This window comes from Danio rerio, chromosome 13, assembly GCF_052040795.2.
Source record: "Danio rerio strain M-AB ecotype USA chromosome 13, GRCz13ab, whole genome shotgun sequence".
Lineage (NCBI taxonomy): Eukaryota > Metazoa > Chordata > Actinopteri > Cypriniformes > Danionidae > Danio > Danio rerio.
The window spans coordinates 41,850,875-41,869,698 of record NC_141033.1 but is presented as its reverse complement, the minus strand read 5'-3'; the positions used below and the strand labels follow the sequence as shown (position 1 = coordinate 41,869,698).

The window sequence follows — 18,824 nt, the reverse complement described above, 5'->3', positions numbered from 1 at the left end:
CCTCCACTATGTTCTGTCAAACAAAACATTTGTCATGCCAACTTGCTACTGCGAACAGAAGCTCGAAATATTTGCCCCGCCTTTGAGTTCTTCTGATTGGTCCACTGCTTTGAAACTGACATTGATGAGTGGCACTGCAAGTAAAATTTGAAATTATTTTAAGTAGGATTGCACGATAGTGAAAAAAATATATGAGAAATGCAATATTGCTGTTGCATCTTGTAATTTTTCTTACAATATAGCATTTCTCTAGAAAATTGTTATTTTTATTAGCCATGTTTTTAAATAATTTACATATTTAATGAAATTAAAATAAACCAGTTAAATATATTTTTCAGATCTAATTCAGACAATGTCAAGGTGCAAACATTTAGGCTACGTCTGCACTAATCCGAATAAATTTAAAAGCTTCTTAGTCTAAAAATGCTCATGCCAAAACAGACAGCATTTAAAACACCTGCTTTACAAGGTCATCCACCAGGTTAGCTGAATCGGTCACATGACCGCATTACATGAATGAAAAAAATCTGTCATTCAAATTTTTTTGAACTTGAATTTCCTTATTTGAATTTCCTAACTTGAATACTGAACATCTAAAATTTAGTACAACTGAAATTTTCAAGGCTAAATATTTTATAGAAGCATTTTCAAACTTTAAAATTTTTTGTGTTCTGAATTCATAGACTGCAGATATCTAGTTTGTAAAAATACAGTTTCAGATTTTCAAGATGAAGAAATTCAGAACATCAAATTCAATATTCTAATATTCAAAACCTGAAATTCAGATTCAGCAGAAAGACGAAACAGTCGTCTACTGTTTCCTGTCATCAACAGGAAACAGTAGACGACTATAAAATATTCAGCCTTGAAAAACTCAGTTGTCTTCAATTTCAGATATTCGAAATAGAAGTTATGATATTCAAATTCAAATTAAGAAATTTAAATTCAAAACTTTTTAACAGCATATAAAAATTCAGATTTATTAAATTACAATTGTCAATAATTCAAAATTCAGATTGTTTTGGAATATTGTTAGCTCCATAAAAATAGAGAGAATAATATGCATTTTTAAACAAAAATGTAAGATGACTTTAAAACACTATAAAAAGAGTGAAAACCTCCATCGGTATTCTGACTCTGATTGGCTGTTGTCTTTAAAAAATAGTTTTTACACCTTTGGGCTGCTCCAACCAATAACAGCAACTTCTTTGGAGACGTTGGGATAAAAATAGTAAGCCCCCATCTGGTCACATTTAGATAAACAACCAATGCACAAAATAAACGTAATTTATCACACGCCTGTGATGAGTGCGTACATTGCATATAACATGATCGTGATAGGGATAACTTTGTGATATAATGTGCAGCCCTACTTTGACCTTGACAAGATATAAAAAAAATGTGGTGCTCATGTTCCAGGCGATTCAAAACATTCAAGTGTATACTGAAACTGTTTCTTACTCCTCTTATCAAACCTGTATCAAACTATGACCCCTCCATAAAAGATGTGTATCAAACCATGATTTGTGTGTACAGTTACACCTCTAGAATCTTTAAAATAGTAACTTTGATTTGAAAGACATCCCTGCTGTCATATTTTATTGAACTCAATTCCTGGTAGGCCACAGCTCTGCATACTTTAGCTCCAACCATCTCCAACTCACACCTGCTTAATAGTCCATAGTAGTCTTAAACACCTTGATTAGTTGGATCAGCTGTGTTTGATTTAGGGTTGGAGCAAAACTGTGCAGAGCTGCGGCCCTTCAGGAATCGAGTTTGAGTCCTGTGTTTTAAATCATTCTTTTTCCGCCCTTTTTCTGTAGTGTGCATGCAAATATGGCCTGAAGTTTGACACCAATGTTGTCAATGTCAAATGGCATTAGTGTCTGCACATCCTCCAACAAACTGTTCTTGATGTCAACCCACATTACGCATGCTTTGTAATCACAATGCTAAAAGAGAAAATAAAAATAAGCATACAAATATGCAGACTGCTCAGATATGTCTGAGGAGAGAATCTGCGAAATCTCTGGACAGACAATGATATTTTCTCATCACATTTCACCACAGGGCGTGAGATATTACACACTCTGATAAACACAGAGCTTGTTAAAGTAAAGCAAAAATTCTTTCAACCCACACTGTCAATCACTGTAGGCCCTGAGGTGAATGTTGATGTAACATTAAGAGAGCCGAAGGCTACATTGCTGAGAACTATGTTAGAAAGGGCAGGTTAGATATTTAACCTCCATTACTGAAATAAGCTGCATTCCTAGGAAATATACAGCCTGAAGAAACCTCTCCAGAAGTAAAACTGATCATCTGTTTTCCCTACAGCTTATAATTCACACATACACACTTCTGCAGCACCAACATAATAATTAATTGGCATTTTAAATTCTTATATTTTGCTACTAACCTTTAAACTACTAGGTTGTAAAATGTATCAACAAGACATTTTTGACATATAATATTATAAAAGTGAATAACAGCTCAAAAGAAATTTTTCCTAAATAAAGCAGACATGCTGGATGCACTTAAATTCACAGTATGTGCACTTAAAGGTAACATATTTGTGTGTGGTTAGGTTCAGAGTTTGCACCCGGCTGTAATGAGTCAGTGTTTCCTCTAGGATTTTTTCCAGCTGTGGCGGCAGGCCTTTTACACAGATCTACCAACTACCTATGGCGTTATTTCAATGACTCATGTCATGAACGCAGTATTACAAGTCGAGATTGCATTTATTTAATACGAGCATGCAAATCACTTTGCTTGCTTGACCAATTAGCTCTGTTGGTGCACAAAACTTCTTGCACGCAGTCTCAAACATACGCTGCTCATGGGCAGATTTTCTTGTGCGCTCACAAATAAACGCCGCTGAAGTGCAATTCAGTGCGTATGTCTCCAACATTTATTAGATTTACTAGGATTATTTATGAATGTCTCCAATAGACCTACACAACGGCACTGATGCATCCTAAGTAAAGTAAAATGGTTATAAACTCCACAAGATAAAGTCATTGTATGCAGTGAAATCGACCTTTATTTATAAAGTATAATTATGGAAACTGTGTTCATCATAACTGAAAGCTATGTCGTGTTTGCTAGCCTCATGCAACGCACAGCCGTGTATGTCTCGGTCTGTCTGTCTATCTGTCTGTCACCTTAAAGGGTTAAACAAATAATGCACAGCACTACTATAATTACAAAAAAAATGCGTTGTTATAATTCACTTACCTTTTAATATGTTTTGGTGCAATTACAACCAACTATAAAAAAAAACATTGACTGAATGTTTTGAATGAAAAGCTGTAATGTAGACGTGGCGGGACGAATTTTGGTGTGGCGCCCTGCCATGGAAGAATAAATATAGCGGAATCCATGCGGGTGCTTCCAGATTGCTGAATCATGATGGAAGATTACTCCTCCATATTCGGAAATATTTTTAATAAGTCATTTAAAAGTATACAGTAGTTAAAAAATAATACTTTTTGTGTTAGGAAAGGTTTTTAGTTTTAGGCCCCTTAGTTTACAGTATTCAATATTTGAAGTGAATCTCACCCTTTCACCAAAATAATCCTAAAACTGATCAACGACTAAATCTTAAAAATTTAGAAAACCTTCCACTTCAAATGTTGACTTTTGTATATAGATGTGCATGGCATGTTTAATGTTTTGGTGTTTTTACCTATGGGATGCAGCAGACTGGCTTCCACCCTCTGCGGGATCCGTGGCGGCACTTTCATACTGGCTCGGATCTGATAGAATCTGTCAACACAGAGAGCAAAACATGCATTTTAAAAAAAGCACTTTATTGCTACTGTCTATTTAAATTCTACAATAGCATTTATTCATTATGTTTCCCTTGAATTTGCCATTTTGTCACACATTTGAGTAATTTTTTTTAGCTAATGAGTAATATGTAGGCTACTAAAATCATTACATTTGAATAAGATAATTGTATTCATTATTTGTCACCTATTCGAGTAATTTAGCAAATCAGTAATATTTAGGCTACTAAAAATCATACAATTTGAATAAAACAACAGCATTTATTCATTATATATTTTCCCCCTGAATTTGCTATTCTGTCACCCATTTGAGTCATTTTTAGATAATCAGTAATATTTAGGCTACTAAAATCATAAAGTCTGAAAAACTATAATTAATCATTAATATCCCCTTGAAATTGCTATTTTTTCACCCATGAGAATTTTTTTAGCTAATCAGTAATATTTAAGCTACTAAAAAATATTAAATTTTAAATTGACAACAGCATTTATTCATTATTTTCCCCCTGAGTTATTAATTTTGTCACCCATTTGAGTAGCGTTGAGGTAATCAGTAATATTTAGGCTACTAAAATCATGACGTGAAAAAGACAATAGTATTTATTCATTATCTTTCCCTGAAATTGCTATTTTGTCACCCATTTGAGTATTTTAGCCAATCAGCAATATTTAGGCAACTAAAATAATATTTAAAAAACAAAATAGCATTCACTCATTATTTTCCCCTGAATTTGCCACTTATTTAGCTTTTTTCCCCCTCTTTCTCTCACTTCCTATGAATTCAGACTACAAACTCCAACTCAACCAAAGCATAATTTTTTCGTTTGCCCTGCTCAGAATCAGTGATGCAGAAATTGCTGTCGGAATAGATTAATGCAGCTTTCATCAGGGAAAAAATGCAGTTTAACGACCTCCAACATAACCAAACCTGAATGAATAATTTGTGTACGCCTAAAAAAAAAAAAAAAAATAGTAACCAGCAAGCACTTCATCTTACTGTGGTTCTTAGAAAAAAGGACGGCACTGTGACCATCTCAGTTCCCCATTTCTGCACATCAGATCTCGCCTGAATAAACCGGACACACACTGAACTCATCAGAGAGCCCCAGCACATGGCTGCATCCACACAACTCGTGTTTATATCCTGTGCTCCATCCTCCCATGCATTTGCAATGAAAGGGGAAGTTCAAGCAACCAAAATAGAGCTGCAATTATCCTTCTGACGAGAATATCATGACATCAAAAGCACACACACAGGCACTTATGTGGGAGTGAGGGGATAGGTACGAGTGCAGCAAGCTGGCCGGAACGGAGATCTGGAAACAGGAATAAACAGTGTCCCTGCAGGAGCTGAATAAGAGAATGAGGGTTGCGTTATGCTTCCTGTGGCACAGCTGAGCAAACCCTAATGCTCATGTTTTAGTTAGACCCGCGGCGACAATGTTAGCAGATGTGGAATGTTACAAACTGCTGTGTTGACACCAAACAAAATGTACCAAGCAATGGGCGATGACCCTGGGTTTCTTCTGTTATTTGGAAAGGAATTTTTTAGACATTTACCCAGCAACAACAACAAAATAAAAAGGTGTGACGCAGCATGAACTATTGACCTCACTTAACCTTTTAACTCCACTTTTTAAAATCAGACATGAACTTTACGGGATGGTTCAACCAAAAATAAAAATTATGCCATCATTTACTTATCCTTGTTGCAAGGCAATTTGAATTTATTTTTGTTGAACAGAAAAGAGATTTTAAAGAATGATGGAAACCTGTAACCATTAGGGATGCAACGACGTATTGTTCCGTTGTCCTCCCATCGGTTAGGTGCGTCCTGTAATCCGCGGTTCAGAATATGCATTATTAATATTGGTTTGTTAATAAAAACAACTGCAACAAAGCAGTTCCGACATTGTACGCTTCAGATTACCTTTCACGCTCATTGCACATGCGAAGACCTGTCCAATCACCTCTTAGTATGTAAATCTGTTGTTGACATCACATTTTCTGTGTGTGTGTGAGCGTGCGTGGAGCTTCTGTGGGTTCCAGCATGGTTAGTAAAGGAGATACAGTGCAAATGCGGAGGTGAGGCCAGATCACAGCACATTGCCGTCAGTGTGTCAACAGACACAAAAACATAAATAGATCAGTGGTCACTAATAGCTAATCGAGGTCCGTGTCCAGACCCAAAAGCGTCCCATACAGACGCGGACATACAGCAAGTCTGCTACTTTAGTTCCGCTTCTGCTGGGTATTCTTCCGCACCCGTTCACTGGCACTATTCGCTCTGCTTACCCGCTGTCTGCTTAGAACAGTTTTCTTCGAGGTGTACTGTTTCCGCTATATATTATCTGTAAAAAGCCACGGTTTGCACTAAGAATCTTCATGAACACAGGCCCTTAAGTGTTTTTAATGAGAACACTCTGCAGATTATAAAACAGGAAGGTCTAAAAACGTTACTGAACTTTAAACTGTAGTATAGTATAAAATAAAAGTATACTATTTTTATATATTGTTTTACAAAATATTCTGGAATCTAAAATTGCTATAAAAATAAAGGCATATATATATATATATATATATATATATATATATATATATATATATATATATATATATATATATATATATATATATATATATACATACACATACACACACACACACACACATATATATATATATATATATACATATATATATATCAATTCACAATACCATTTCAATCCAAAACACTGAACCTCAAAGGTTTCCATTAATATGGATTGGGTCAAGATGAGAAAAGGAGTTGATTATAAATTAATATGCTTTGTAATGAGAAACCCACTATGGAGTGCAGCTCATTAAATGTTTTACAGTATTGTTTCCATAGTATCATGATGTCCAATTTCAAAACTATTTCCAGAGGACAAGTTCTGAGCTTTCAGATCGTATCTACGAATATATATTTTACACATTTGTGCTTTGCTTTTTTTCTGTGAAAATAACTGTTATATGTTAGTAACTGGCAATATCATACTCATGCCACCCACCTCTAGTTATATCGAGTCGCAGTTTTCGAAACGTGGGTTGCGCTTTTAACCTCTACCTGTTCTGAATAAAACCATGGCTTTTAACAGAAAACAATAGCCTCTAGAAATCACATTGCTGGAACGGGGCTTTATGATCTTATGTGCTGAACTGCCCACATTTCTATACTTAGGTATATCAAGTATGGAGTGTTCAGAAAGTATCTTTTCTGCAGTCTGAATTTGGGTCACTTCAGGTTTGTGGCTAACAGAAATCTGATCTTCGCATAAAAGAAAATGTAAATGTATTGTGAATCTGTATCAGTGAATAATGCATAAGTAAGTTTGCGCATACTTAGCATTGTTTAAATTACTAACTTAAATTTTTAAACTCTCCATTGTGGAAAGAAAAATGTGCTCCTACACTCTTATACACTAATTTGGGTCCATTTTGACCCTAAAAAAAAAAACACAATTTATCAAATAAAACTTCGTAAATAATTTAGAAATAAACCTTTTTCTCCTCAAGATTTTTATCATTTTGTTTTGAAATAACAGTAAAACATTAAGAATTCAAATGATAACCGTTCATATGTATCCCTCTCACACATTTGTTATCTGAAAGTAAGTTTATGAATCTGAATCTTAATCTTAAAAATGAAGTACATTTTTAACAATAATTAAGTGATTACTAGATGTATGAACATAAAAACAACAAATCTACCTTTCTGTGAAAATATTTTAATTATGCTGAGGTAATAATAAAAGATGCGTGACGCACAGTTGAATGTTATCTCCACAGACAGATGCCTAAAACAGAGTCACATAACTAATGAAAAGCAATGTAGAGCCACTACATTTCTGATAATACAGTGAGGGATGCATTAAGCTTAGCAGAGTAAGAAATCTTTTTTGGAACCAAGCAGTTTTAGTTCAAATTTTGTTAAAAGTTGGAGACGTCAATGAACCATATTGACCAATTTAATTCATTCATTCATTCATTTTCCGTTGGCTTATTTATTAGGGGCCGCCACAGCGGAATGAACCACACTAGCAGACACACAACATTATAAGACATTAATATTAGGTTGGATTTCAGGCACGAGCTTCTGAGGACAATGTTATTTTGATGTCCAATGGCAACGTGAAATGACATTGATATTTTGTTGATTTTCAGTTGTGTTGGAAAGTGACCAAAATCCAATGTCAAGCCAACATCTTAAACCAACATCATATTGATGTCAAATACTGACATTTATTCGTCAGGTATGGCAACCAAAATCCAATGTCAGATAGACATCATATTGGTAACGTCCACACAACGTCAAGCTGTAACGTTAATATTTTTGTTGATTGCCTTTTTGGTTGCGTTGGAAAGTAACCAAAAAGTTACATCTGTATGATGTTGGACATTCACGTCCTACACCTGCTAGGGCCACTTGTCTAGCATATGTTTTACGTAACAGATGCCGAAGCAAACCAGTACTGGGAAACAGCCATACACACTCACTCATACACTACGACCAATTTAGTTAATCCAATTCACCTATAGCACATGTCTTTCAACTGTGGGGGAAACCAGAGAGCCCGGAGGCAACCCAAGCAAACACAGTGAGAACATGCAAACTGCACACAGAAATGGCAACTGACCCAGCCGGGACTCAAACCAGCGACCTTCTTGCTGTAAGGCAACTGAGCCACTGAGCTACCGTGCTGCCTACACTGACCAATTTATTCCATATAATTTTGCAGTTACGAAATAGTAATCAGCACTGTCGATTTGTATGCTCTGACTGTAACCTACTGATCAGATAAGATATAATAATTATAATAAAAAAAAGCTATCCCACTCAGCAAGCCAACTCAAACAAAATAAAACTGCAACATTAAGCACAACCATACATACGGACACGTGTGACATGCCTGAACAGAAATAGTTGCAAGGAATGAATTCTAAGAAAAGCTGGTGCACTAATAGACAGTCACCCTTCCGGCAAGCAACAGAAAGAATGACAGCGAAACGTGCACATCACTGGAAAAGAGCACTGCATGTTATTAATATCAGTGAAGACGATCTCGCATGGAGGGGTCTAAATGGAGATTGGCATTTTAGGCTTTAAGTTTCCAACCCAGGCTCACTGAAAATATGTGACTGGAAACGTAAAGATAAAATACATTCCTCTGGGTACGTTTCGTGGCACGTTTCAGAAGACAAATCCACTAGAGGGCGCTGTCTACATTTTTGCTATTTTGAAATATACGGTACTTGGGGTAAGTTTCTTAATACGTTTCAGATACATGTCTTATTGTACACATCCATGAAAAGGTGGAGCTTGTTGTACAGGTCACCGAGGGAACTGCTGTTTTAAGCGTTAACGTAAACATCTAAAGTCTAGATTGGATGCGCGGCTGGCCAGAAATTGCGATATGCACATAAATATAGCAGCATTTATCATAACACTGTATAACCATAATGAATATTTTTACAGTACTGTGACAGTTGAGTTTAGGGACAAGGTGGGGGCAGGCATAAAAAAAATACAATTTAATGGGTAATTTAATAGATAGCATAAACAATACTAGGCACAACCACTGTTTTTACGTTACTGGGACAGTAGAGTTTAGGGTTGGGGTGGGGGTAGATGATAATTAAATACAATTAATGGGAAATTGAATAAATAGTATAAATAATTCTCGTTAACTTCACGCCGCTATCCGACAGTATCTGATCTAGCAACAACCGATCTAAACCCTTTCCTAAACCCAACCAATAGCGTTTTGAAATGCAAACAAGAGCAAACTGCACAGTGACCACGTAGTTTAGCCTTGATTTTACATAGTTTTTATCTCTCCCGTAGAACCATGCTTTACGAGACTCTGCATCAACACCATAATAAGTGAGCTATTATGCAAACTGACCAAGTCAGAAAAGTTAAGACAAACACATTTGAATACAAATTATGATCACTGTTAGGTTGTTTCTGTGATACCTATTTGGTGTTTAGTAGAAAACTGCATGAACATTATCCTTTATTGATTGATAATATTCATATTATGATGAATATACAAATATAATGATAGAGCATAACATGAAATTATAGACTTAGTTGATCCATACAATATAAACATACCACTGTGTTCTAACTACATGCGACACAACAGAAACTTTTAAATAGCAGCAACACAGAAGCAGAGAATAGTGCACTGCACTCACAATGATGGTAAGGTTTATAATGTAATTAACACATATTTAATATTATTAAAAGAACACAGCTAACTGAGTAACTGATGTTGTTGATTTGCAACGAATCATAGTTAATTTTCAAACTGTTTGACAGTTATTTTATTTATAGGTCCTGGGAAATACTTTGTAATTAGCATTTTTATATTCGAGGTTTTATGTGATCTCAACACGAAACAGAGAGGGTGGGACATAGTGTAATAGCGATTTGGACAAAATATCTAATTGCAATGTTTTTGACAGATATTGCAATTTGATTTGCAATTAAATTTTGTAGTCAAGCTTCAGCTCAATAATCTTTAAGTTGTGGCAACAATTCTGTGACAGTTCTTAAAAATGAAATGTTTTTGTTTGGTGACTGTGACTGTAAAACCAAAATATTCCTATTTTACCAATGCTGTTTTTCTATGATATTAATTCGTCTATCAATGCTTCTTAAGCAGCATACGCCATTATCCCATTTGTCAGCTCTTTCCTGTTGGTTTTCTTTTTTTTTTATTGTGGAAGTTCCACATAGTTCAGATATGCAATTCTTATTGGTCAGAACGAAAGCATGCTCACTCAATTAGCTAGCAAAACTTTCACACTCAGACGGCAGTCACACATTTGGGAAGGGAATTAAATAATCCATATATTTATATTTTTTATCACAGCTTCTTGCGATAAACTAATTGCAATGTTTCAAATTGCTATTGTGATTCAATTCCAATGAATCGCACAGCCCTAATGTAGCCCCTCCCCTTTTTAAAAAACAACCAATATCATTGTGTTTTATCGTCGCTCTGCCAGTAAAAGCAGTTGAGCTCAAACCTATCAAATGAAGCGTCTTGAAGTGGGCGGGGTATGTCAGATTCAAAAGAGAATTTGATTAGTCGCAATTTGATGAGAAAATGAAGTATGAGGTGACGTGAATAAAACCGTTGATCCATTTAGACAGAAGTGACAAAGTACAAGCTTTACATGTTAATATCAGTTTTATATCTTACAAACGTGGATTTTGTCACTGTTTTGGAGCAAACTAGCTTATTGATATCTTGAAAACTAACTACACTGATACTAACATCTAAAAAACTTGATTTTCATTTTATGGGACCTTAAAGATCTTAGTCAATCTGCTGCTATAAATGTCACATAAAACGGTATTCATACACACATTGATAGCATTACACATTAAAAAAAACAACGTAACCAGCATCTGAGGTGATCATTCTCATAGCAGTTTATACTGTTGTTCAACCATAATGTCGTAGAAATAGAAACCTTTTCTAAAACAGAAATTTGACAAGCATGGTCAGTACAAAAACATGAAAAATATACCTTTAAATGCATGCTGCAGTGTCGCATGTAGTTAGGACACAATGATATGCACAGCCCTTGTCCCTTCCTTCACTTCCTTCCAAGGTAAACATCATCTTAATACAAACACATGCCGTCATTGACCACCATCTGTCTATATACACTAGACAAACCTTTTTTTTCTAAAGAGAAAGATCCACCTTAATGAGATGCAGGCAGCTGATAAAGCATTGTCGCACTCATAAACCATTCTACAATGCAGTAAATCATTATTGTTTTGTTGTTATAGTTATGGCTTCCAACCAAGATCAACCTCCAAATATTTAATGTTTGTGCAACCCAACGTGCAGTGACACTTTCACAGGGATAAGATCTTTAGTGGATCAGAAGGGTGTTAGAGCCTGTTCCTACCCTCTTTGGAAGAGATCCACATTGTAGAATTTGTGGAGCTCCACAGAGAACTCCACTGTGGCCTGGACCTCCGTCATGCTGGATTCAGGGCTGGAGGAGGGCCGGACTCAAACGATCTGCAGCAAAACTAAGGAAAAACAGATAAACAAACTGATCAGATGCGTCGTCATACCTTGTGGAAAGACAAAAAATTAAAACGTGTTTTTACACCGAATTACATTAAAAAAATGCATTAAAACTTAGGTTAACTAGGCAGATTAGGGTAATTAGGCAAGTTATTTTATCACAATGGTTTGTTCTTTAGACTATCGAAAAAAATATATAGCTTAAAGGGGCTAATAATTTTGATCTTAAAATGGGTTTTAAAAACTTTTAAAACTGCTTTTATTCTTGCCAAAATAAAACAAATAGGTAAAAACTATTATCAGACATGCGTTGAAAATGTCCTTGCTGCGTTAAACATCATTAGGGAAATATTATAAAAAGAACAAATATTTGACAAAGACCAACAGAAATTCACGTGGAAAGTATTTGTTAACATTATATTGAAACTTTTGTTTTTATTTTCCAGAACAACTGACCACAGAATTAAGGGACCAGAAAAGTATCAATCTGTAAACATATTTTGTACTTTCAATGAGGAAAATAAACATGCGTTATGGATGTGACAAAAAAGTCTGCGAGTTTACAGTACACACCATACTTCGTAGAAATTCTGTGAATTAAACTGCACAACCCCCCCCCAAAAAAATAATGCTAATCAAAAGGATATAAGTTGGCTCTCTATAAAAAAGAAAATGGTTGGTTTTATTTTATTTAATATTTTCACAGTGATGAGGAAATGTTTTTAAAAGTACTATAAAATACTTGCTTACACAAAAAAACCCAGAAACGGGTTCCATGTTTTGGTGAAAAGTTAATTATTTTTCATGGCAAGGTTGACATTTGCATGGAACTGCTCATATCTATGTAACAAATTGTTTTCTACACACATCAGGGTTTAACGCTAAGGATTTTTTATACTGGTCCAATCGGGCCAGTGGTTATGATTTTTACTTGCCCTACCAAATTTTCACTGGCCCCACCAAAAAAAAAAAAAGGGAAGTTAATAGCTATTTTTTGCCACATATTTTAAATAATCTAGAATTTCAATACTTAAAAACATGTTAATAAAAGTGTTTTCCAAACAAAAAGAGCAGGGTAAAATGTGGAGGTATTTTATAGTGGTTCGAAATTATTTAACAAAAGGTGGCTGACTTGTCAAACTGATGGCAAACCGTGCAAAACATCACTTTTTTCATTTTTTTTATCAGTTTTTTTTATTTATTTATTTGTTTGTCGCATTGTTCACACGTAAATGTCTGCTTCCAAGACGTTAGAAACAGACATTTTGTTTTAGCCTTATAATTTGATGTTGCTGCCATGTTGCTGTTTCTTCGCTGTACTGACTTTTACCAGGTTACGGAAAAAAATAGCATGCTCAAAACATCAAATCAGACCAGAGGAACCAAAAAGCAATATGGTGTTAACGACATCACAGAGAAGGCAGTATTTGAAGACTAAACTTAAAATGCACGCAATTGACAAATAGTCGCAGACCAATTAAATGTTGCAGTGGCAGCACTGTCCCAATCGGGCCAGTAATTATCCTGTCTACTGTCCCAAGCGTCTCTCACGCTGGCCCTGGGCCACCGGGCAGTCCTTATTGTTGAGCCCTGCACATGCATATATTTTATGTCATTTGTTATGCCATAGGTCCATCATAGAAACCTATGTCATGGAGCCTTCAGAAAAATCCTAATATGGTGCTCAAGAAAACAAATGATGTTTCTAATTATTATCATTAATGTTGAAATCAATTGTGCTACTCAGTAGGATACAATTTCAGCATATTTAGATGGTTAGAAATATACTTTGGTATATTCAATGTCTCTGCATAATACATTTTCAATTAATTAACTTTTTTTTTAAATGTCTCACTGCCTCAATTCTTTTAACTGTAGTAAAGTTATGCACACAAAAAAAATTACGTGTTTGAAACAGGTGAGGAAGCTCGGGTGAGGAATAAAGGATACAATCAACTTTAATGTAAAACACGCATATAAAATATAAACAACTTAAGATTAAAAACATTAATCTTAAAGTGGTTTGAAAAAGCACAATACAATTGGATAAAATAAAAATAAAAGTGGCTAGGCATGAGACGATAACTGTTTTCAAGGTATAACGTGCTTTGAAAAAAATAAAGGTTTTAAAACTGTCTACATTTTCTGCTATACCGTCCGTTTCTCAAAATAAACTGTATTGTGTTTAAAGGGGGAAAAGGTTTTAGTTTTTTTCCAGACATTTAAAAAGAATATATTTTAGAGCAGTGATCAAAATACTGTGAAACCGTGATATTTTTATCCAAGGTTACCTTACCATCAGAATCTTATACCGGTCCATGCCTAAAAGTGACAAAACAAACCTCATGCACTTTCAAATGCAAAACAAAAAACCTCCCACCTCGCTACGCAACTCTGACCCAAGTTCAAGAGACAAGTCTGACTACCTCCTGACATTTAAACTCCACAAATAGAGCAACGGCATTCACGTCGAAAAGCACGCATGAATTAACATACAAGACCGTGTATTCTCATTGCTCTTCACCTTAATATCTTTAAGCACTGCCTGTGCTTGTTCTGCATTACCACAGAAGGCTTTCACACACCCCACAGGCTTTCAGAATGATTCACCCTTATTTGCAAGTCGCAGTTACAGTACTGAGGTGTGATGCAAGATCCTGACAAGTCCAGCATGCTTTTAGATGATTCGATGCAAAATACCTCTGCGCTAACGCAGGCTAGACTGGCCTGCGGGGTCTCCGGTGGATTTCATGTGCTTTGTGGCATTATCAGGGGCTTTAGCTTTATTAATACAGATTAGTTGCCTTAAATAAAAGGCAAACTGCAGTCGCCTATCAAATGCAAACCGCAAAGTCAAATCAGATCAACCCCAGTGAGATTTTCCTCTCAAACATGATAAGAGCACAAGAGTCTGGCCCCACTGAGTCAATAGCTGTGTTTCCATTCATCTATTTTTATGGACGTTTTGCAATGTTAAATTAATAAAATGCTTGATGGAAATGCCAAGATGTGCAGGTATTTTGAAAATTAGGATTTAAAAAATTTATAAATGCATGACTAAATAGGATAAACTTTGCATAAAGAAAAATGTGCATAAACTACAATGGAAAAACTTTTACTCACGAATTTCCAGAACACTGTAAAAAATTCTTGCTGCCTTACATTTTCTAAACTGAATCAAATTAACTTTTTAATTCATCTCAATTTACATAAATCAAACTGAATAAAATATTAAGTTGGACTTTGTATAACTTAAGCTGACGCAGTGGCGCAGTAGATAGTGCTGTCGCCTCACAGAAAGAAGGTCTCTGGTTCGAGCCTCGGCTCAGTTGGTGTTTTTGTGTGGAGTTTGCATGTTCTGCCTGCGTTTGCGTAAGTTTCCTCCACAGTCCAAAGACATGTGGTACAGGTGAACTGGGTAAGCTAAATTGTCCGTAGTGTATGAATGTGAATGGGTTTGTATGAATGTTTCCCAGGGATGGGTTGCAGCTTGAAGGGCATCTGTTGCGTAAAACATGTGCTAGATAAGTTGGTGGTTCATTCCGCTGTGGCGACCCCAGATTAATAAAGGGACTAAGATGAAAAGAAAATGAATGAATGAATGTATAACCTAAACAAATTAGTTGAAAATTGATTCAAGTATTAAGTTAAGGCAAAATAATAAACTCTGTTGTCTTGACTTTTTGTCATCAAATGTTTTATTGTGTATGCAAATTTTCATGTGACTTTGCAACATGATCTCATGGCAATTCGTAACTTTTTGATTTAGTGGCTAATTCCTATGAACTTCCCTCAAACAATTTAGTAGACCACCAATTAGGGCTGGGCGATACGGCAAAAATGCAATCTTGATATTTATTTTCTATAAATATGTGTGTGTGTGTGTATCCATTCATTTTCCTTTTCGGCTTAGTCCCTTTAATAATCTGGGGTCGGTATTAATCTAACACTTTTAGACTCCCATTGTTAATGTTCCTTAGCCAAAGTCTGTGATCAAAGTGGTTCAGTATTATTATTATCATTAGACCGACTCCACTCCACTCCTAAAAACTCCACTCCTCTTCAAAAGCTATCATGTGTTTAATGTTTCGTGTTCTGAGGGGTAAGTAATTTATTACATGAGAAAAAAAGGCTCATGGTGCCTTCTTCTATCACAACAAATTCCGTTTCTGGTTTTAATATTTGGCACCAGTTTATAAGGAAATTATGCTTTTGTTCTCTTGACTCATTGGATGGAAAAGGTGCTTTATTTGCAAATGATTTATGCTTTAGTTTAATTTATGTTTAAGTATAAATTGCATCTTTGATAGCTAACGGATCATTTACAGATACAAACAAAAACAGGCCTTATTTATGTAAAGGCTGCTACTTTCCTTCTCTGAGCTGTGCTTGTGAAAATAAAGTGATCAGTGTTGCCCTTGGCATATGTATCATATCCTCGAATGTTATCTGCTCTCTTTTGCTCACTGACTTGCAGATTCAGAGATGCACCAAAGTCAAGATCTAAAGCAAAGATCCTATTCATTTCCTCCATGGAGAAACCGCTTTACATTATTATATAAATATTTCAAGACTTGCCTAGTATGAGCCAGTATAAGGATTGCGTTTCAACCTCAAAATGTGGCTCAAATGGACAAAATTTAGAATGAAATACAACACAACTTATTTACAACTCAGAAGATCAACTTTTGTAAAAAAAAAAAAAAAAAATGTAATAAAACATATCGTTTTACAATGCAACAATGTCTGCTAAATGACAATGTAAATGTAGTTTCCATGACCTTGTGGGTTTTTCTGTTTTTCCAAAACTTATCCAGGCCTGGAAATTGCTATGCCAAAATTCCATGACTTTTCCAGGTTTTCCATGGTTCATACGACCTCACTATGTTGAGTATAGAAATAGGTTTCATTTTATTTAGCTCTCTTTAATAACTCTTAATGTGCCAGCAGCCACATGAGGCTAAGAAAGTTGGTTTAATATTCGCACATTCATTTTTTGACAACTTGTGACACCCTCCCTATATTGTTTACCATGGTACTTCGAATATTTAGACTGAAATTACATGTAAATATGACTCCAAACCAACATTAACTCTATTTAATTGATGGTGAACAATGTTGTGCTTTGATAGCTGTTCGTTGCTAATATTATTTCACTACTAGGAATTTGCAAAGAATACTTTTACGAAATTCTATTTTTGCAGAGAAAGTCAGAATGCGCAAATATAAAACCAACTTTACCTCAAACGCAGCTATTGACTTGCATTTCATAAATCAGAAATACCACACTCATAAATATTCTTAAATGTTCTACTATACAAGGCAGCTAAATTTAGTACATTTTATTTTTGGAGAACTGTACAATATAAATACATAGTAAGTTACCACACACACAATCACAATATATACATACATTATATATATATATATATATATATATATATATATATATATATATATATATATATATATATATATATATATATATATGAGAACTGTACGTTAAAGTTACTGTAAATTACCTACCCGTCCTGACTCGGTCCAGTATCTTCTCTCCTCATGTCAACTGATCAACACAATCCTATGTAAAAAGACATGTGTACACATAAAACGTTAAATCAAATATAAACCACAGACTGTAAAAAGATATAAACCCAACTCACTATATTTCACTAAAATGTAAAATAAAGTTCTCTAAAACAAACATGCACATAAGCACCTGATTAACGTTTGATAATTCAACTATAAACATCATCGCAGCATTATTTTCTGAAGATCACATTACTGCACGATCAACGTTATTTAACAGCATAGACTAGTATGTTAAAAGATTTTGTTTCTTATTATTAGCTTATCGTTTCTAATTCATGTATCTTGTATTTGAATCGCGTCCTGTTTGCTCCAGCGTTAACGTTAGCCTGTTTTGCTTGTCAAATGACCCGCCGTCACAAACATAACACTATTTGCGTAGCTTAACAGATATGTTACCTATCACAAGACGTAAAACGCTACAAAACAAATATCGGTTGATGAAATATAAAGCTTTTGGGTACATAAAAACAACGTACATGTATCCGCTTCGGGAATATAGGCCTCAAACCACGGGCTGGATTTCAGAGCAATGCCGCCACGACGCTCTGATCGCCCGGCTGCCTAATTCCTCCGCATGCCGTTGAAAATCCGCCAAAGCCCTGTCTTTCAAGCAGAGGTAAAACTCCAGGTCGGTCGGACTTGATGAAAAAATAAATCACATCTCCATAATGTGAGCGGTGAGAGTCGTAGATCGTAAATATTGTCCAAACTTGTCTTCTCTGTGTTGTAAGACTGAGTTTAAGGGAGGCGCTCACACTCACACAAGCCGGTACAACACCGGTCACTATCAAAGGCGTTAATATATAAATCCTGCTGCCCTTATTATTTATTGAAGATATTATTCACTCAATTATTTATTATTATTTATTATAACGATTTACCTCTATTTTGATTTTAAAAAATTAATATTATACATGAAAATTAAAATTATGACAGAATGTTTGCAAACGCAGCAACACAGGATTTTAATCTCATATTTAGCAAAAAATGTTTATTGGTTTCCTTCTGTTCTACTAGGCTGGCCAGGTGGATTTTATGGTTGGTTTTCAGCTGACCAGACTAGTTAAGACTAGTTAAGCTATAGTCATTACTAGCAAGCCATCTCCGGTTGCTTCAATTCACCGTAAACTGGTGTACCTAATAAAATGGCCAAAACAATAATTAAATTAAACAATAAAATGTAATTATAACATTTATATAACATCTATGTCATCTTCATTTAATCGCATACATCTATTGTTATGCCTTAGTAGATTAGCCTAAATCAATATAGCAAAATTAATACATAATATTTTATATATAATATTATATATATATATATATATATATATATATATATATATATATATATATATATATA

The 18,824-nt window shown here is 34.9% G+C and overlaps 1 protein-coding gene across 25 annotated transcripts in view; it reads right to left on the bottom strand.

The window, feature by feature from the left end:
* Positions 1–18,240, bottom strand: part of fam135a (family with sequence similarity 135 member A) — a 45,837-nt gene extending 27,597 nt beyond the window's left edge. For 9 of the 25 annotated variants that reach the window (XR_015505306.1, XM_087278276.1, XM_087278278.1 and 6 more), the window contains exons 1-4: positions 17,941–18,240; positions 17,399–17,453; positions 11,748–11,874; positions 3,689–3,768 (exon numbers count right to left, since the gene is read on the bottom strand). Coding sequence is in view for 24 of the 25 variants with exons in the window: in XM_087278276.1 (XP_087134402.1) it covers positions 3,689–3,768; positions 11,748–11,824 (157 nt within the window). In the remaining variant the exon portion in view is untranslated. 25 annotated transcript variants of the gene reach the window in all.
* Positions 18,241–18,824: the final 584 nt, after the last annotated feature.